The sequence below is a fragment of the Balaenoptera ricei genome, chromosome 7, assembly GCF_028023285.1.
Source record: "Balaenoptera ricei isolate mBalRic1 chromosome 7, mBalRic1.hap2, whole genome shotgun sequence".
NCBI lineage: Eukaryota > Metazoa > Chordata > Mammalia > Artiodactyla > Balaenopteridae > Balaenoptera > Balaenoptera ricei.
Genome location: NC_082645.1, coordinates 17,266,682 through 17,288,213, shown reverse-complemented (window position 1 = coordinate 17,288,213; position 21,532 = coordinate 17,266,682). Strand labels below are relative to the sequence as shown.

At 45.0% G+C, this 21,532-nt stretch overlaps 1 protein-coding gene across 5 annotated transcripts in view; it reads left to right on the top strand.

The window, feature by feature from the left end:
• PLEKHB2 (pleckstrin homology domain containing B2) overlaps positions 1 to 10,342 on the top strand; it is a 53,648-nt gene extending 43,306 nt beyond the window's left edge. For 3 of the 5 annotated variants that reach the window (XM_059927723.1, XM_059927724.1, XM_059927727.1), the window contains 2 exons: positions 2,895 to 3,003; positions 7,529 to 10,342. In XM_059927723.1, the coding sequence (XP_059783706.1) occupies positions 2,895 to 3,003; positions 7,529 to 7,665 (246 nt within the window). In that variant the 3' untranslated portion in view covers positions 7,666 to 10,342. The remainder of the gene's footprint in view (positions 1 to 2,894; positions 3,004 to 7,528) is intronic. The other 2 variants (XM_059927725.1, XM_059927726.1) reach the window with 2 other exon arrangements.
• The last annotated feature ends 11,190 nt before the right edge of the window (positions 10,343 to 21,532 follow it).

The window sequence follows — 21,532 nt, the reverse complement described above, 5'->3', positions numbered from 1 at the left end:
CATACATAAAGATTTTTTTTCTTGTGTTGAAAACTTTTAAGACCTACCCTCTTTGTAACTTTCAAATATGCAATATAGTATTAACTATAGTCACCATGCTGTATATTATATCCCCATGATTTATTTATTTATTTATTTAATTTATTTTATTTTTGGCTGCGTTGGGTCTTCGTTGCTGCACGTGGGCTTTCTCTAGTTGTGGCGAGCGGGGGCTACTCTTTGTTGCGGTGTGCGGGCTTCTCTTTGCGGTAGCTTCTCTTGTGGAGCTTGGGCTCTGGGTGCATGGGGTTCAGTAGTTGTGGCTCACGGGCTCTAGAGCGCAGGCTCACTAGTTGTGGTGCACGGGCTTAGTTGCTCTGCGGCATGTGGGATCTTCCCGGACCAGGGTTCGAGCCCATGTCCCCTGCATCGGCAGGCGGAGTCTCTTCCCGCTGTGCCACCAGGGAAGCCCCCTATTTATTTTATGACTGGAACTTTGTACATTTTGACTCCTTCACCCAATTTGTTCACGCCTGCCCCCCCCTCACAGGCTCCCCTTCCTCTCTGGCAACCACCAGTCTGTTCTCTGTATCTGTGAGCTTGCTTTTTTGTTTTTTAAAATTAATTAATTAATTAATTAATTAATTAATTAATTTTTGGCTGTGTTGGGTCTTCGTTTCTGTGCGAGGGCTTTCTCTAGTTGTGGCAAGTGGGGACCACTCTTCATCGCGGTGCGCGGGCCTCTCACTCTCGCGGCCTCTCTTGTTGCGGAGCACAGGCTCCAGACGCGCAGGCTCAGTAATTGTGGCTCACGGGCCTAGTTGCTCCGCGGCATGTGGGATCTTCCCAGAGCAGGGCTCGAACCCGTGTCCCCTGCATTGGCAGGCAGACTCTCAACCACTGCGCCACCAGGGAAGCCCCAGATATCTTTTTGAGTTAGTGTTTTTGTTTCCTTTGGATAAATACCCAGAAGTTGAATTGCTGGATCAACTGGTAGTTCTACGTTTAATTTTTTGAGGAACTTCCTTCCATTACTGTTTATCATAGTGGAGGTACCAATTTATATTCCCATCAGCTGTGTATGAGGGTTCCCTTTTCTCCGCATCCTTGCCAACACTTGTTATTTCTTGTCTTTTTAATAATAGTCATTCTAACAGGTGTGAGGTGATACCTCATTGTGGTTTTGATTTGCATTTCCCTGATGATTAGTGATGTTGAGTATCTTTTCATGTGCCTGTTGGCCATCTGTATTTCTTCTTTGGGAAGATGTCTATTCAGGTCTTCGGCCCGTTTTTTAATCAGATTATTTTTTTGCTGTTGAGTTGTATGAGTTCCTTATATATTTTGGATATTAACTTCTTATCAGATATGTGATTTGCAAATATTTTCTCCCATTCAGTAGGTTGCCTTCTCATTTTGTTGGTGGTTTCCTTTGCTGTACAGAAGCTTTTTAGTTGATGTAGTCCCACATTTATTTCTGCTTTTATTGACTTTGCCTTTGGAGTCAGATCCAAAAAATCATCACCATGACCAATGTCAAGGAGCTTATCACCTATGTTTTTTTCTAGGAGTTTTATGGTTTCAGGTCTTACATCTTTCATCCATTTTGAGTTAATTTTTGTGTATGGTATAAGATAGTGGTCTAGTTTCATTCTTTTGCATGTGGCTGTCTAGTTTTCCCAGCACCGTTTATTGAAGAGACTGTCCTTTCCCCATTGTATATTCTTGGCTCCTTTGTTGTAAGTTAACTGACTATATACGCGTGGGTTTACTTCTGGGCACTCTCTTCTTTTCCATTGATCTGTGTGTCTGTTTTTATGCCAATACCATACTGTTGTGATTACTTTGTAGTATAGTTTGAAATCTGGGATCATGATGCCTCCAGCTTTATTCTTCTTTCTTTGGCTATTTTGGGTCTTTTGTAGTTCCATACAAATTTTAGGATTGTTCTATTTCTGCAAAAAATGCCGTTGGAAATTTGTTAGGGATTGCATTGAATCTGTAGATTACTTTGGATAGTATGGACATTTTAACTATTCTTCCAATCCATTAGCTTGGAATATCTTTCCATTTATTTGTATTTTCAATTTCTTTCATCAGTGCCTTATAGTTTTCAGTGTACAGGCCTTTCACCTCCTTGGTTAAATTTATTCCTAGGTATTTTATTGTTTGTTTTTGTTTTGCTTTTTAATTTTTATTTTATATTAGGGTACAGTTGATTTACAATGTTGTGTTAGTTTCAGGTGTACAGCAAAGTGATTCAGTTATACATACACATATATCTATTCTTTTTCAGATTCTTTTCCCGTATAGGTTATCACAGAGTATTGAGTAGAGTTCCCTGTGCTATACAGTAGGTCCTTGTTGATTATCTATTTTATATATAGTAGTGTGTATATGTTAATAATGTATTGTTTTTGATGAATTGTAAATGGAATCGTTTTCTTAATTTCCCTTTCTGAACGTTTGTTATTAGCATGTAGAAACGCAACAGATTTCTGTATATTGATTTCGTATCCTGCAACTTTACTGAATTCATTTATTCTTACAGTTTTTTGGTGGAGTCTTTAGGGTTTTCTATATATAATATTCTGTCATCTGCAAGTCGTGACAGTTTTACTTTTTCCTTTCCAGTTTGGATGCCTTTTATTTCCTAGTCTAATTGCTCTGCCTAGGCCTTCCAATAGCATGTTGAATAAAAGTGGTGAGAGTGGACATCCTTGTCTTGTTCCTGATCTTAGAGGAAATTCTTTCAGTTTTTCACCATTGAGTATGATGCTAGCTATGGGCTTGTCATATATAGCTTTTATAATATTGAGGTATGTTCTCTTTATACCCACTTTGTTGAGAGTTTTTATTATAAATGGATGTTGAAATTTGAAAATGGTATTTCTAATGGGCCTGTATCTTTTCAGCAGGCATACGGCTATGGTCCATACAGTGGTGCATACCCGCCAGGAACTCAAGTTGTCTATGCTGCCAATGGGCAGGCTTATGCTGTACCCTACCAGTACCCATATGCAGGTAACTTACGCCAGCCTTTCATTCCTTGTTTATCTTCATTTAGTGAGTCGATCAATAAAGCCTGAAGAATTTTTATTTCTCAATTTAAAGTGAGCTATGTTTCTTCTGGTTAGACTAGAAATCACTCTGCTACTTTAAAAAAAAAAAAGCATTATATATCTTCACACTGCTTTACAAAAGTTAGAGTGGGCTTGATTTTTAAAACTTCACTATTGTATCCAGATTCATCCCCAAGAAGAGAATTTGTACTTCCTGAAATTCACTTACATTAAGAAGCAACCAAACTAAGAGGCCCATTTTAAGGGATAAAAGGCAATCAATCTTTCTCTTTTTTTTCCTTCTGGTAGTATCCTTCAAAAATTATCACTACTTAGGTGTGATGTTCCATTTTGCAGGTGAAGTAGAGGCCTGAGAGGGCTTATGTTTATTCTGGGCTTTTAATGGGTTCCTTTCATTTTCGCCTCACCCGAAACAAGTTGTTAGGTGTGAATGACTGGCCTGTGTAGGAGGCATCAAGTCCTAGGTGCAGCATGGGCAGGGGAAGTCTATGGGGTGGAGGTGCAGGAATATGCTGGTGCCTACAACCAGGGCAAGGGGGACCAGAGCTACGTGCCTGATGGCCTGAAGAGTGAGGCCACACCCAGACCCCAATGAGCAGGTGAAGTCAGGCAGGGGCAGGTCACAGTGGGTATGGCATGTCAGAACGACACACAGGAGAGTGAGTTGGTGAATAGACTGGAATGGGAGCCCAGAGCTTGCCAAGAGATCAGAGCTCTAAGTGGCTGTGAGCAAACCTAGCACAGTGCCTTAACGCAGAAGCAGTAGAAGGAGAGTATGTTACCAGAAGGGTGAGTGGTCACTGATATTAATGCCGCAGAGAAGCCAAGGGGGCTGCCACAGGGTCTCTGGATTTGGCCAGCCCCAGACTCAAAGTGTCCTTTTGGTTAGTGGTGGTTACTTTGGTTTTTTATGCATTAGCACTTAATACAAGAGAGTTTCTCCTGTTATCTGTTTCTGGAATCTGATGCAGTGCACTCAACTAGCATAGACTGAAGGATTCTGCCTTGCTTGATTTTTTTTTTTTTCATGTCAAGTTGAAAACTGATAAAATAATGATGCTGAAAAATGAACTATTTGTCTATCCTCTAATCCTAGCACAACTATTTTTGTTTGAATTTTTTTCCTCATGTAAAATAATTGTTTCATCTTTGTTACCTTACATTACTTTTTGCATTCTATTCTCATTTTATCAATAAAGTTTTATGTATTTTGTCCAGAGTGCTACATAATCTTCTTAAGTATTTTTAATGGTTGCATACTGTCATGTGGGGTGATGTATTATTAGTTGTCTTTACTTTTTTCTTTTCATTTTTACTGTCATAGATATTGCTTTGAATATTTCTAATCATTTTCTTTTCCCTTCCTGTTAAATATGTCTTAGAATACATTTCTGATTTCTCTATATTAAATTAATATGTCAGAGGGCATAAACATTTCTGTTTCTTTTGATACCATTAAAAAATTATAAAAGTTTTCAAACATACGAAAGTAGGGACAGTAAATGAACTGTCAAATTTGCCTGTTACCAGCTTCAACAGTTACCACATCTTGTTTCACCTGTACCTTCTCTCCCCACCTCTGGATTGTTTTGAGGGAAATTCAGACTTTATATCATTTCATCTGACAGTATTACAGTAAGTCTTGATACCATTTACCAAGTTAATTTCCAGAATAGTTTACCAGTTTATAATGCCACTAGGAGTTAATGATGTACTGGTTTCTCTGTAGTCCCGTAAAGATTGCCTGTTGTTGTGCTCTGAAAGTTTTGATAAGGTCTTAACATGGAGTCAGGTTGCTTTAGTTTACATTTCTATGATGACTGGCAAAGAGAAACATTGTACAATTGTTTACAAATTAGATTTTCCCTTGTATGAATTATTTTTTTTCCCCCATTTATTTTGGGGTTGGTGGTCGGTTTTTAAGCCCTAGCCTAATCGTCTGATGAGAACCAGCCTTTTATTCAGCCCCTAGGCCACAGACTGGGATAATCCCAGCTGTTTCTAATTCTGCAGAAAAGCAGAAGTTCTGTGCTTGTGCTTGTGCTTGTGCAGGGAATTTCTGTACATAGGATTCCATCCTTGCCTTTGACTTTCATGATGAAAAAAGAGACAGCCCGCTCGGGGCCACCTCAGAACACTTGCTGCTCAGGGCTGAGTGCAGTCCATGGGCGTTCGGCATTTGCGCTGTGAGCAGCTAGCAGTGTGCTTGCTGTGGAAGGGCTGCTCAGTACTGGTCGTCCCGCTGCAGCATCGTGCTGGTAACCAGGCAGGAGCTCTTCAGTCAGCCTCTCTAAGGTACTCCGGTGCTTTGCCAGCTTCGTGACACACTGCCTTGCAGTGTCCGTAGAGGCCCTGGTCGTGCAGAGAAGGTTGAAGGCCTTCTCTTTAATATGATTGGGGCCGGGTGGCCGGGCAGCCAGTTTAGAAGTGCACAGAGTGCTGTGTGCACACTATAAGTATTCTGTTTTGATTTTCCCATGTTAGTAGACATTTGTTCAGCTGTCTCTTGTGGGCTTGAGGTCTTTGGTTTGAGTTGGCTCCTTTGGTTGGAGTCCTCTGTTTCCGTCTTACAGAGATGGTACTCATGTGACACATGATTGCACTACAGTTTCCAGGGCCAAGTCTGAGAGCAGACCTCTAGATTTTGTGATTCTTGGTGTCTCCTCCCCCATCTTTTATAATTTACTCAATTCGTTGGTTTGATGGTAATTTGTAAAAGTTACTTGCGTTTATTTAGCCTTTCCTAAAGTATCTAACTTAATTGTCATAGAAACAGTATCTGCCTTTTCTACATTTGTGTTTTGATCATTTATGTAAAGTTTAGTTAAATTAGATAATTAAAATAAGTACAACTTGGAAATGTCCCTAGTTGACTTTGGTAAAGACTTAGCTCCTGGGATTTCCCTGGTGGCGCAGTGGTTAAGAATCCGCCTGCCAATGCAGGGGCCACGGGTTCGATCCCTGGTCTGGGAAGATCCCATGTGCCGCAGAGCAACTAAGCCTGTGCGTCACAACTACTGCAGCCTGTGCGCCTAGAGCCTGTGTTCCACAGTAAGAGAAGCCAGCGCAATGAGAAGCCTGTGCACCACAACAAAGAGGAGCCCCTGCTCGCTGCAACTAGAGAAAGCCCACGTGCAGCAACGAAGACCCAATGCAGCCAAAAATAAATAAATATATTAAAAAAAGAAAAAAAAAAGACTTAGCTCCCTGGTAGGAACAGAGGTGAGCAGGAGCTGCAGCAGAAGTTGGCTCCTGGTCATGCAGTGAGGAGATCCCTCTGGGGGGCTAACAGAGGGAATGCAGGTTTAGATTCTTCAGGGGATCTTTTAATTAGGTCAGCTTGCAGGTTCCTACTGTATGGCATTTCACTACTTGGAGTTGCCTAATTGAAATTTTTTTAAATTTCAAGGCTGTGATAGTGAATGCTACAGTTCACCAGTTTTGTAGTTGAAACATGCTGCCCTCAACCCCCGTGTGCCTCACTTTTGCCTGTCTGTAAAATAGGGATAACGGGAAGCTCAACTCATAGGGCTGTTGTGAGGATTAAGTGAGTCAATGAATGTAAATGCTTGTAATACTATAAGTGCGTAGACTAGTAAGCACTTGTAGATGTTAGCCTTTAGTGTCACTGTTGGTTTCACTTCCATTCTTCATCTACATGGACATATCACTATTGGATTAATCTCTCTATTTCCTAGGGTTGAACTGCTAAGGGAATAGTGGGTCAAGGAGGAAAGTTAACACTATATGTGAGCAATTTTAAAGCTAATTAGCTATTGAACAGTATATTGTGAAGCATAGAAGAGAACAAGCAATGCATTTCCAGTTGTAAACTTTAATTGTGCAAATAAATTTTAAATTTGTTTAAAGTTTGCTTTTTAGAAGTTTTCCCTCTAACATAAATATTTTTCCCCATAAAGGCATAAGGTTAAAAATGAAGAGCAGGTTAGGTTAGCAGATTAAAGGTTTAATTTAAAAACGGTTTGCATGAATACTGAGAAGCTAATTAACTTCTAGGTGGGTGTTTCTTCTTAGCTTTCAGTGGGGATTCTTGACTCTCCCATTGTCTCTAGGCTCCGTGTGTCCCCCACACTCCTCGTCTGCCTGCCATCCTGATGAGCAGGATGTGCGGGGCTGAAGTGGGCATTGGAGGCTGGCATTTGCAGCTTCTTTAGGATTCTGCTCTCTGCCGTGTCTGGGACTGTGGACCTTGGGAAGCTGAGCATCTTGACTTCCTCTCAGTGCCGTCGTAGAAATGGAGGGGTCCTCCTCACGTGGCCACGTCCAGTCACCTTCGCTTGTGGTGGAGGAGAGCTGGGGGGCCCTCACTGCAGTCACCCCAGCAGCGCCCCGAGCGGGGGTGCAGTGCATGGAGAAACCTCAGGAAGGGTCCCAGTCAAGGGAGCCATCTGTTTGAGTCAATGCTGGACTTCACAAACTGCTCCTGTGTTTTCCTTCTTTTCTAGGACTTTATGGACAGCAGCCTGCCAACCAAGTCATCATTCGTGAGCGGTATCGAGACAATGACAGTGACCTGGCACTGGGCATGCTGGCTGGAGCAGCCACAGGCATGGCCTTAGGGTCTCTGTTCTGGGTCTTCTAGAGTCCTTGGAACCTGGATGTGCATAGCTTCTGATACCCTGTGTGCAATAATATAATTTGCAGGGCATTTCTGTTTGTTATAAATGTTTTTAATAATAGTTTTAGTAGTTCTTTTGAAAGTAGTGACATCATACTTATAACTAATCCATATCAGTACCACGGAGAAGGCTTTGGACTGCTGTTTAGCTAAAACGTGGACTAGTTGGGGGCACTGGCTCATTCTAGGAGTTTTTTTATGGAACTCTCAGAATACCTTATTTGAACACACCTGTTTGGAAAGGGCATTTTCCTTTTAGAGTTAGGCCTTACTGCTTAAGGGATAGTTATTTTAGTGTTACGCTAGTAACGTCGTGATGTATGAGTGGTGAGTGATTGTGGCAAGAAGAACTGCAGCTGTTTTGGTTTAATGCCAGACTTTGAAACCTCAGACCAGACCTGGCTGCACGTTACTTCAGGAGCTGTAGGCTGGAACCTTCCTGAATCAGCGGTGTGATATCGCCACAGCCTCTGGGGCTCTGTAGGCTTCTAGCAAAGCCGACTGATTAGGGTGATGGGCAGGGTGGCAGATCCCCCGCTCTAAAATGATGCTTTTCATTTTATTTTTACTAGTTTGTTTTTGGTAGTGATCCTTGGAAAACATCCCAAATTAAGAGTAGACTTGAGTCTCAGTGTTTTCAGGCTTTATCATTTAAAACTTGAACAAGGCAAAACAATTACGAATAAGTGTGTGGAGGTAGATTTGCTTTATTCAGAGGCATCATGTTTTGAGTGTTTGCTTTGAGTATTTTTATTGCCACTTCAGCCTACGTATAGCTTATTTTTCTACTTGTTGAGAAAGTAATATTAAGAGAATGGTGAGGAGAGTGGAATGAGAGCCATAGTTACAGTGTTACTGGCTCAGGGGATTGCGCTGCACTGAGGATCCCCTTTTCCACCCTTCTGAAGGCTGTTAAAGGCCCGTTTCCTGTCCTGTGCAGGACTGGGGCGCTGTGGCTGTCCCCGAGCACTGGGGTGCGTGGAGCCCCGGTGGTGGCATGGTGGGGGAGACTCAGGTTGCAGATGGGAGTTGCGGCCTAAGGACATGAATGACCTGCTCAAGGTGTTACGCCATCTGACCGGGACACTGGCCTTGTTTTCATTCTTGACTCAAATGTCACAGAGAAGCTTAAAACCATTTAATTTGAGCCCCAACTATGTGTGAAGCTCTGGAAGACTGAGAGTCGTGCATTTTTGTTATTTCTTATTTCTTTATTTATGTAAATTTTAAAACTTCAGTTATTCCAGTTTTCTGTCCTGCATGCTTTAAACAATGTACTTTTACAAAGGAAGTTTAGCGCATTGAAGGTCTCTGCCCCTGTACTCCATGTGGCCCTATTTTCCATAAAATACACTCCTAGTAGCACAAATTCCGTTTTTATTCTATGTGGCCAGTTACATACATAGTCTTTTGTTTCACTGATCAACCCATTCCATCTCTAAGTCAGACTTATTAAATAGATCTATCTCCGTATGAAACCAGATGCCAAATGAACTTTGTGGTGACCACAGGTGTGTTTTCCTAGCCAATTCTATTGCACTTGTTGACACTGGAGAGTCTGTTTCCAGCTGAAAAGAAGTATACTTGGCTGTCATCTCTTTGGATGTTTGACATGGTGGAAAGTTGCCATATGTGATGTGTGATGACACTGGTTTTGATGGTTAAAAATGTTGCTTTAGTTATTTTACATCATATGTAATAAGAATGGTTTTGTTCAGATGGTAACCATTATTCGAGCTGTATGTTTTACTTACAAAATACTAAACTCAGTTTTTCATGTTGCATCATTTTGAACTTGGAGTTACTGGAACCACAGGTACTGAGTTACGTCAGTGAAATGCCCTTGAAGCAGATGGTCTCCTTGTGTTCCCGTGGCTTCCCTCTGACAGAAGCGGGAGAGCTGTGGACTGAAGCTTGGGCCCACGTGTGCCCCCCCATCTCCAGTCCCTGTCCCCAGCGGGGCCAGCCCCACCGGGCAACTGTAGTTGAGTCTGGAAGTTCACTGTCACTAGTGACTTGATCCTGAGAGGAAATGCATACTCTGTATAAAGATGGGCTGAGATACTTCATTTCCCTGGCCCAAGCTCTCGTAGATGCCAACGCTTAGGTAATCCTAAATCAAGAAGTTAGGTGAGTTGGAAGGAACTTGTTCAGGTTTAGTCAGTATTTTACTTCCATGTGTACTTTTAGCTAGTTGGCCGTTGACATTGCACACATGCCAGTTGGCTTGTTTCTTAGCTCTGTTCTTTTAATTCCTTGAGTTAACTTCAGGGTCTTAGATGTAAAGAGAAGGGAGAGACCCGTGGTTGTGTTTCAGATCATCATTCATGAAACGGGCCAGACCAGGACACAAGATCTGGATCATGGGAGAAGTTCCTGCCATTGAGACAGAATGACCCACATTTATTTTCTACATTACTTGTGATACTGTGTGCTTTCTTTCTCCTTCCCAAGTTTATGTAGACACCAGCATGGGATGCAGTTCCAGTTTTTTCCCCTAGGGTTGATCTTTTTTTCTGATTGCTTGCCTGTCTCTAGTATTCTGTTGTGTCCTCAGAACCTATTTTTCCCTGTATATGCAAATTGTATGTTTATAAGTGAAAATGTTAATACACTAAATGATTGTTAACCTTAAAGCATATTTCATTGACTTCTATTGTTTTTTTTTAAATTCAGTTTATTTAAACTATAAAGATAAAAACGGTTCATGCGTTTCTCCCATCCCCCACCCCCTGGCTCTGGCAACCACGAGTCTGGTTTTTTGTGTTTTTTTTCATTTATTTTCTAGTAACACAGTCAGCTTTTTCTGCTGCATCACAGGCAGTAAGAATGCCATTTATGGAATGCTCAATGCATTCCATAAGTGCTAGGGAATGTATTGTCACATTAGAAAACAATAACTCATTAAATTCCTGTAGTAACTCCGTAAGGGATGTGTTATCCAAGTTACACTGGATGAAACTGAGGCTCAGAAGTTAAATTCTTTTCTTGGGAGTGCACAGGTAGTAAATGAAACAGATTTATATCTGATATTAAAACATATTCTTTTTCCCTGTGCCATGTGTATATGAGAGTAATTTCCACAAGAACATAACAAGGGTCAGTACTTCTAGGATGACTATTAAAAAACTGTCAGTATCTTCCTCAGCCAGATCTACTTGGCCTTGTGGGTTCAGTAACTTCTCCAATATCTTTGGGTACACGACTTTGTGTTTTTTGTTGTTTTGTTTTAAAAAATTATTTACATTTTTTCATTTCTGCATTACCTCACTCTCTTCCTGGCTAGCTTTTCTGTTTATCTCACCTGTTGCAGACTTTGATTAAATTGTGATGTGTGGTTGCATGTAATAGTTTAAGATGAGGAATCTCATGCTAGAAGCTCTGGGTCTCTTGGTTTCATTTCTTTAGGGAGGAAGTCTCTAGTATTTTGCCTGGGGACAATTATTTCTGGATGTCAGGGAGGGGGGACACTCCACACAGCCTTTGTAAGCCCTTCTACTTTTCCGCTGGACTTTATTCTCATCTTCCATCATGCTGGCCCTTGCTGCCTCTGGCTCTTTTTTTTTTTTTTTAAGTTTTTGAATAGGTTTTTTATATATATATATATATATATATATATATATATATATATATATATATATACATACATATATACACACACACATACACAGACATAGCTTCAGAATGAAAAAAAGGATTCAGTAAAGGTTCTTGCATCTGCCCATTTCCTATCTTCTCTTTGCTTAACCACTCATACTGGTTTATTTATCCTTCATGAGTTTTTCTTCATGCATATATAAACCAGTACAAAGATAAATTCTTATTTTTCTTCCTTTTTTACAAAAAAAGGGTTATATACATCAGTGGTACTCAAACTTCTTAGTCTCAGGATCCTTTTACAGTATTAAATTTTTGAGGCTTCCCAAGAGGTCTTTAAGGTGAGTTATATCTATCATTATTTACCATATTAGAAAATAAAATTGAGAAATTTGAAAACTTTCTTAAGAAATGGTAAACCCATTATATTTAAAAAATAGACTTTATAAAAAATATTTTCCAATACAAAATCAGTGAGGCAGAGTGTTTTCACGTTTGAAAAAATTTAGCATCGGGCTTAATAGCTGGATTTGCCTGTTTGCTTATGCGTTCAGTCTGTTGTTACTTGTTTTTTGGTTGAAGTATAGAAGGAAATACAACCTCACGTAGATGTGTAGTTGGAAAGGGAGGACCTTGCAGACCCTCAGAAAGGGTCTTGGGCACCCTCGGGGGTCCTTGGATCATACCTTGATGTATGCTGTTTTATCCTTTTTTTTTCACTTAACATACCTGAGGTATTTCCATATCAGCACGTAAGGAACTTGCCCATTCATTTTATTTGTTCTGTAATTCATCCAGTACCCTTTTACTTTGGCTAAGAATGCTATAATGGAGGATACTGTACAAAAGTGACTCATCCCAGCGTGGGGCTCTTGGAGGTACTGTGTTGTCTTTGACAGGGTGCAACTAGTGGATAACAGGGTCCCCTGGAGCGTAACTGACTTGAGTGCCTCCAGGATCCCACCGAGGCCTGGGACTGGGAGTTAGAGAACTGTATGCACAGAGGCTGACTGCCGTGATAAGCCACTGCGGGAGCTGAAGGCCAAAAGCTCTACCGCTCAAGCCGCGTCCACTGTGGTTTGCTTGGGAGGGAGACTTCTGCCCCAGGTAGTCATTTGGAGACCGCAGCTGCTTCGCTCCGGTGCCTTGGAGTCCTCAGGGAGCTTCTGCATCCTGCTGGCAGAGAAAGACGGTAAAGACACAGCCCCCTCCTCAGCTTGGCAGCGGTACCCAAGCTTCTGCTCTCATTCCAGTGGGGAGAGCTAGTCACGTGGCCCTGGTGCCATGCAAGGGGTCTGGGAGGTGTAGTCTGAGCTAAGGAAGAAGTCGCCCTGGCCACAGCTGCTGATGAGCCACAGTAAATGGTAAATACTGGTGGTCCACTATCTTCAACACTCAGTGGAAGTCAGGCTCCTATTAACCCTCATTTGCACAGTATTTACTGATTAGTGAAGTGGGTGGTAGCAAATTACATGTAAATTGTTGGTTCACATAACACAGATGTCATTTGGTCACAGAGTATTTTTGTTGCTCTATTATTTCTTTCCCTACTTACCAACTGATGGGCAGGTTTGCACCTAGAGAAAGACATTCACCCTGTCCAGCAAGGAATATAGTCATTAGTCATTCCATCCATTTGTTCTTTAATACATTAAATTCGCTCATTCCATCAAGTATTCACTGAGCATCATGGCTCCTGCTTATTTCCCCCTCCCCCACCGCTTCCCTGTGAGTTACACATTCTTGCCTGTCGCTGTGTGACCTCCGGGGTCTCCTCCCCCACTGGGAAGAATAGACCTCCCTGCCTCACTTGGGGTGTGGGGTGTGGCATTCTTCGGCTCAGGAACATCGAGGTCCAAGCTCTGGTGCCTAGGTGCTGAGGAGAGATGCGTATCCCTGGGACTCAAGCCCAGAAGGTCCTGAGGGGGTCGGCGGTGGGCTGGATTCTGCACTGCCACCAGCCCCTAGGGGATTCTGTGCAGGCTTAACTCACCCCTGGTCCTAGCTCCCCCAAGCCCTACCTTTCCTGAACACTTGTGCCTTCCTTTCACCTCTGCCAGCAGCATCTCCCTCCTGCACGTGCAGTGCCTGCCGACAGCCTAGGAAGACCTTCTCCCCTTGCAGCTCAGCGCTGTGATGAGAGGAACGACACAGTGGGGGATGGGTGTCCGGCACTGGCTTTTTCTCTGCCCGGCTGGTAGGAAATCAGAGCAGAAGTGCCTCCCCCTGGACCCCGGGAGGGCTGGTGACTCTGTGTCATCCAGGGGACATTCCTTAACAGGGTCACCCCCCAGTGGGCAGTGAGCCTGGGGTGCCCTTGAGTAGCCTCTCAGGCAGGGCCTGCCTGGTCTTTCAGCTGCCTGTCAGAGGCCAGGTGAGCACCTCCTGGGCACAGGGAATGTGTTCCGGGTGCAGTGGGAGGCTGAGGCCTGGGGGCCCTGCAGGAAGGTGTCCAGGGCATTGTCACGGAGGCTGCTCATCCCAGTCTTCAGGAGCTGCCCCACCTGCCCAGCTGGGCATGGTAGGTATGAGGGCACCTGCGACGGCGCCGCAGACACACGGGAGGGGCCACAGGGAGGACTTAGGGCTGCACTGTGGGAACGTAGGCAGCGCGGGCTCTCCGAGTCTCAGCCACTTCTTCCACGAACTAGGCGTAATAACGAGAGTCCCACCCTGGAGGACACACCGTGAGTAGTCATCCCCTCTCTTCCACTCCCCTCCTAGATGGCGGGTCTCTAGTGCTCCCAGGTCACCAGCAGCCCCTGGGAACCTATCAGAAATGCAGATTCTCTGGCTCAGCCCAGACTCTGGAGTCACCAACCAGCCCTCACGGTGATTCCAGTGCAAGTTCAGGTCTTGAGAACCACGGGTCTAGAATGGACTCCCTCCCTCCCACCCTCTTCCATCCTCTCCTCCTCCCTCCCCCGCCTTCCTTCTCTCCCCCTTGGGAGCAGCTGCACTTCTTCCTTGCTACAGCCGGTTCTGAGAGTCACCACTGGGTGTCAGAGCAGCCCCAGGAATGTCCCTGCTGTCACGCCTCCTCCCAGCACCGCCCCCCCAACCCCAGTCCCTGCTGTGGCTCCCAGGGCTTCCCAGACTGAGCCCAGAAGAAGAGGAAGTGCTTGGATCCGGGTCTGGTTGCAGAGTCCCAGAGCGCTGCACCCGTGCGCCTGCTCCCTCGTCACTGGCTTGGGCCGGGGCACCTGCTCCACGGCTCTGCCTCCAGTGCTTCTAGGGGCCTCAGGCGAGGTCCTGAGAGGCTAAGGGGCCTGCCTGAGGTCACCCCTGAGCCTCTACCAGGGTGAGGGCTTTGCCCGGTCCTTTCCTGACTGCCCGGGGTGAATCGTCTGGGCACCAAGGTAGTCCACCTGGCAGCACCCATGTGGTAGGGACCAGGGCAGCTCCTCCACTGTGTAGGCTGTCATGAGGGGTGTGAGGGCACAGACAAATCCCGCTCCTGCCAAATTGCCTCTCGCTCATTGTCACAGCCTGTAGAGGGCGTAGGCAGCGGTGTGGTCAGGGGAGGTGGCAGTAGACGGTGGCCACTGGGTTTGGCAATTGGAGGTCACGAGGCATCTCTGGCCTCCCTGCTTTGGGGCCCTCTGTGAGCCCTGGTCAGGGCCCCAGGGTCTCCAGGAGCCTCCACGCAGTTGGGCTTCCCTTCCCTACCCTGCGGCCATGCCAGTGTCGAGGTGGACCCTGGGCTGCCTGTCTCAGGCCCCGTGCAGCCTCCTTCCTCCACATGGCCTTGTGGGCAGTGGTCCTCCTCCTGAACACCCCCCTCCAGGCTTTGCCCACACTCCCTGCTGGGCTCGACCCACTCAGGGTCCACCCTCCCACGCGCTCAACAGACATCTGGGCCCTGCTCAGTGCCAGGCACAGGCGCGAGGCTGGACAGACAAGGTCACTGCCTTGTGGAGCCAGTGAGGACGCAGCACCCTCCCTGCCACAGTGGGTGCTCCGCCGAGCACCGGGAGGGGCTGCAAGGGACAGGAGGGGTTATGCTGGGTTTCCAGACCAGGGACAGGAGTGCCATGGCCCGTGGGCAGGACAGGCTGGGAGAAGGTGGGAACAGAGAATGGGGCAGAGCCACGGTGGACTGTGGGGGACAGAGGACCTGGAGAAGTTCTTGGAGGCCGTGGCAGCTGTGGTGAGCGGGACGTGGGCCAAGCCTTGGGTAACTGGACACGTGTTGTCCAGGAGCCTTGGCAGGACTTGCTGAGGGTCAGCTGGAGAGTCGGGAAGTGGTTTCTGCCCAAGCTCCTGGGCCTCTGTCCCCGGGGACTTGGGGTGGGGCTGGGGCAGAGATGCAGGAGAGTGACAAGTGAGAGGCGATTTCTCCCGAATGGCCTGGTGGTTATGTCTGGAGGTCAGGACAGAGGTCTGAGCACAGCGATGGTATTTAAGGCCTGGAGCTGGTGAGCAGGGAGCAGAGGCCATCTTGGGACCGACCGGCCAGGGTGAGGGAGGAGGGCTGCGGGCATGGTGGACGTGGGCAGAGCGCGGCTAGGCTGTAGAGGGTGCGGACAGCGGCGTGGTCAGGGCGGTGGCAATAGAGGGTGGCCACTGGGTTTGGCAAGTGGAGGTCATCAGTACCTTAACATGCTTCAGGGGAAAGTGGAGAGGACGGGAGTGGGTTTGGGGCAGGGCCTGCACACAGGCCCACACACCCTCCTGAGCTTTCCCTCCCCAAGCCCATTATGGCAAGGGCCTGGCTTCAGGCATCAGGGGCTACCAGCCGCCTCTGAAGCTCCTCTTCCTCCCTGGGGATGAAGCCGCTGAGCGCACCGGGTGATGTAGGCTGAGCATCTTGGGCAGTGTGGTGCCTGTGGCCTCCGTCTACTTTGAGACCCTCGCCGTGAGGAGGGGCCTGTGGCACATGAGGAGGGCGAGGGGTCCAGGTGGGCACACCTTGGCCTCAGGGAGCTACACATGGACACGCGCAGCTGTGCACACACAGAAGGGGCATGTGTGCTCTCCAGACGGCATCCTCCAGGCGAGCTCCACATCTAAAACTGGAGGTGGTTATCACCATTATCGTCACCCGCTGCCAGGTTCAAGTCTGGCCCTGAGTCGTACCTGCTCTGTGAGCGTCTGGGCCAAGCAGTCGCTGGTGCCCGTGTGCCACGTGCCACAGGGTCTGTGAGAGAAGCCTGATCACTAGCGCAGGGAGGCGAGTGCCCGCTCAGTGGGGACCAGGAGGGAGAAACCTGGAGAGAGAAGGGCCCGGCTGTCTTCCTTCCTCCCCTCCTGCCCTCCTGAGCCTCAGCAACATCATTTGCAAAATGGGGACGTGGCCGCAGCTGCCCCCGAGGGGTGCTCAGCGTGTGGCGTTAACACACAGGAGACACTTTTAAAGAGGGCCTGGCGCAGGTGAGTGCCCTGTGTGCTGCTCCTAGGGCTGTGTCCACAGGCGAGGACACCGAAGCCCAGGAGGGTAACCCAGCAGGGGCTCCTGCGACTGGGACCCCTTCCCCCTCCCAGAACTGGCTTCCAGCGTGCTCTTGCGGCTGGCATGGAGCTGGGTGCTCAGCAATGGTGGAATTCACTAATGACATTCTGTTGAATATTCAGGGTTGGAAAATAGCATCTTATTAGAACAACACTTGGGCCGTCTGCAAGGAAGTGGCATCAGCTTGCCCTGGGCTGAAACCTTGGCCAGTATAGACTGGCTGGCCAGTTTTTCCAGGCCACACCGTGAAGCAGCGGAAACCCTGGTGCCATGTAATGGGAAAGGCCTCTTGTCTTTCCCATTAGCTGTGGAGTCCTCAGGCGCTGCAGAATCTTTCCATTTCCCACAGCGTTCAGGCTGAACATCTCCCCAGCCCTGGACTGGCCCAAGCCTCCCTTCTCTTCACCTGCAAGGAGCTTCTGGCCTCTGGGCCTTTGCACTCACTGTTCCCCCTGCATGGATACTGTTCCCTGCTCCAGAGTCCCCCCCCAACCCCCGCCGCCGCTGCACTTCACTCTTTGCACATGCTGTTCCTCCCCCATGGGCATTGTTCCCTGTCCCAATGTCCTCCCACTCTCTACCCCATTCTGCACCCTTCACAGCACACATCTGCTCCCCAGTTAGTACTAGCTCATCCTTCAACTCTCAGCCAAAGGAGCATTTTCTCAGGGAAGCCCCCTGACCTTGGAGACAGGCCTCTCATTTCTTTGATGGTGCCTTCCTTTTCTTTTTAACTTTTTATTTTATGTTGGAGTAGAGCCAACTAACAATGTTGTGGTACTGCATAGCAAAGTGACTCAGCCATACATATACATGTATCCATTCTCCCCCAAACGGTGCCTTCCTTTTCTTCACCGCTCCTCTGTGGCTTCTCCTTCGATACGTGCATATTTGTGTAATTAACCAGTCAAGGCTCTCAGTCAATGAGTGGCATGTGTCTCTGTTCCTATTTTACCTTCAGGCCTCCTGTGGCACCTGGGGGATGGGAGGTGCTGAACGAATGACCTTCCATTGTTTATGTCTCAACTTTCTCCCTATCACTTGCAAGGGGAAGCTGCCAGAGAAAAGAGCCCAACAGGACATTGAGGCACCCTGAGGAAATTTGAAGAAAGCTGCTTGATAAGGTCTCTTTGGGGGCCCCCCTTTATGAGGACTACCCACATGCGGGCTTAGTCTTCACAATGCCAGACTTGTGTGTGGTCTGAGTTCCTTTCGTGCCCACTGCATGGCCCCCTTCCAGTCTGGGAATAGCTGGCACTGCCCCCAAGGGGGGGCCAATCTCTGCCTTCTAATAGGAGAGTTTACTTATACTTAAAGTAATTTACTTTAATGAAGGATTTACTTCTGCCATTTGCCTATTTGTTTTCTCTGTATCTTACATATATTTTTTTCCTCCATTGGTTTTGTGTGTGTGTGTGTGTGTGTTTAGTTGATTCTTTTTGTAGTGTACATTTTGATTCCCTTCTTTCTTTTACTTTTCTATAAAATTTTTAGTTATTTTTAAGTGGTTACCTTGGGGATTGCAATTAACAATTGTTTCAATTAAACACATTTTGTTTGAATAAAATCAGCTTAACATCAACAATATAGAAATACTCTGCTTGTATACCTTTCCATACTTTACCCTTTTTATCATTATTGTCACAGATTACAACTTTATACATCATTTTCCCATTAACATTGATTTATGATTATTGCTTTATGTATTTGTCTTTTAAATCATTTAGGAATAAAAGAGGTGTTACAAACCTAAAAACAATAATATCAGCCTTTATATTTACCTGTGTAGTCACCTTTGCCATTGTTCTTTATTTTTTCTAACTTTGAGTTAATGTCTAGGGTCTTTTCATTTCAGCATGAAGGACTCCCTTAGCATCTCTTATAGGGTAGTTCTACTGGTAATTCACTCCCTCAGTTTTTGTTAATCTGAAAATATCTTAATTTCTTTCATTTTTAAAAGATGGTTTTACTGGATATAGAATTATTGGTTGACAGTTCTTTTCTTTCAGAACTTTAAATATGCCATCCCACGTCTTCTGGCCTCCATGGTACTGATGGAAAAATCAGCTGTTAATCTTATTGAAAATCTCTTGTACATGATGAGTCTGTGCTCTCTTGTTGCATAAACATTCTCTATGTTTGGGCTTTGATAATTTACTATAATGTGTATTGGTGTGGATGTCTTATCCAACTTGGTATTTGTTGAGCATCTTGAATGTGTATATGCATGTGTTCCATCAGCTTTGGGAAGTTTTTGGCCATTATTTCCTAAGAATTCTTTCTGTCCCTTTTTGTTCCTTTCTGTCTTCTCTTAGAATTCTATTATGCGTATGTTGGTATTTTTGATGGTGTTCTACAAGTCCCTCAGGCTTATTAACTGTTTTCCATTCTTTTTTCTTTCTGTTCCATAGACTGGATATTTTCAGTTGCCTTATCTCCAGGTTCATCGGTCCTTTCTTCTGCCTGCTCAAATCTGCTGTTGAATACCTCTAGTGATTTTCATTTCCAGAATTTTGGTTTGATTCCTTTTTATAATTTTATCTCTTTATTGATATTCTCATTTTGCTCACATAGTTTTACTGATTTCCTTTAGTTCTTTTCCATGGTTTCCTTTAAGTGACTGAGCATATTTAAGACCGTTTATTTAATGTCTTTGACTAATATTTCCAATGTCTGGGCTTCCTCAGGGATGGTTTATGTCAAATACTTACATTCCTGTGAATGGACTTTTCCTCTGTATGGTTTGTAATTTTGTTGTTGTTGAGAGTTGGGCATTCTGAATATTATAATGTGTTTACTCTGGAAATTTGATTCCTCCACTCATTAAAGATTGCTGAGTTTATCTTGTTGAGGGCTGACCATCATTTAGTGACTTTTCTAAATACACACAAATATGTATATACACACACATATATAAAGATAAATGAAACTAAATGGAAGTAAGGAAGTACGTTTCACTTGAAGTGGTAAAATGTTAATACCTATAAATCATAAGTATACATCCTTCCTTTTAGTTCTATTTACCTTCCCTATTTAAAAAATTGTTGTTTTTGATATCAGATCATTTCTGTTTTAGTCATCAAGTATGATTTATAAGTTCTTTAGAGAGAAGTATAATCTATTGTATATATTTATATTTCTGCTCTTACTGTTTTTCTTTTTTACTTCTTCTTTGATCATTTTTTTGATGTTTGAAGTACTACCCTTAGTCTATCTTTAAGTTTAGATCTGTTAATGACAAATTATTTTAGCTTTCCTTCATTTACAAATACCTTTATTTCCACTTTGTTCCTGAAGGATAGTTTCACTGAATATAGAAAATTACATTTGGGAGGAGTTACATCAGCATCATGGCATAGTAAGATGCTCACTTTGTCTCTCCTCCTTCAATCTATAGGCAGTAAAACATACATAACTCAACTCGTAACTCAAAGGTGCCTCTGCCCAACACACCAGGATGCCAGGGAATTCCACACATCTGTGCATCTAAAGGTGGGTGAATTGGAACACATAGAGGAAGTGGAATCAGGGAACAGTGGAGGTGGTGCCTGCAGTCCTGGTCCCCTGGCTACAGCTGCTGAACCACAGTCCTAGGGAACCCAGGAAGAGCAGGGGAGGTGGTTGCACAGGACTCTGGCTTCCTGCCTGCAGTGGCACTTGCAGCCTTTGTAACTGGGTAACAGCAGCAGTTGGGCCTGGGACCCTATCCCTTCAGCCCCCATCCTGCCACAGTGGTGGAACCTGCGAACCTGACAACACTTGACACAGCAGAGGCTCCTACAACTTGGGCTACCCTCCCACCCTCCCTCTCCCCTCTTGGAGGTGGAGCCTGTGACCCAGGAGCTCATGGACGTGGTGGAAGAGCCTACCGTCTTGGTGCCCCAGGCAGTGACACCAGCGACACTGGCAGTGGCAAGGCACCAATTACCCCAGAGCAACAAGCAGTGATGAAGGCTCTCCGCGACACCTCTGACCCAAATGGTGGAGAGCTGGAAAGTGCGACTCTCAGTTATAAGCAGAGGCGGCTCAGGTAAGAGAAACCAAAGCTGTATGCTACAACACCACCTACTACAAAACAAAAGAAAGGCCTCTAATTTCTAACCTGTTGAATCCTTAGAATCAAGTTTAAAAAAAAAGCTTTATCTAAAGAAGAAAGATGTTCACTACTTCAGATGTGCTGGCAGACAACTCATCAAGCACCACAAAGAACCACAGGAACACTATACAACAAAAAGAAATCGACAATTCTTCATAAGTCAAACTTAAAGTCATAGAATACTGTGATCAAACTGTTAGAGAATTCAAAACAGCTGTCATGAAGCTGTCATAGTTGTCAGTGAGCTACCAAAAAACCAGAAAGATAGCTCAATGAGCTCAGGAGTAAAATTAATGAACAGAAGGAATACTTTACCAAAGACTCTGAAACTCTAAAAAAGAACAAAACAGAAATTCTGGAGCTGAAACCTTCAATAAACAAGATGAAGAATATATTAGAAAGCATTGGAAACAGAGCAGACCTTATGGAAGAGACAATTAGCTGAGCTCAAAGATAGAAATCTAGAAATGATGCAAGCAGAAGAGGAAAGAGAATTAAGACCTAAAAAAAATGAGAAAATTCTACAAACGCTCTCAAACTCTTTTAAGAAGGGTAACATTATGGACACCCCAGAAAGAGAGAGAGGGAGAGAGAAGGAGAGAGTTTATTTAAAGAAATAATAGCTGAGAACTTCCCAAACCTGGGGAAGGAACTGGATATACAAGTCCATGAAGCTAAGAAAACAC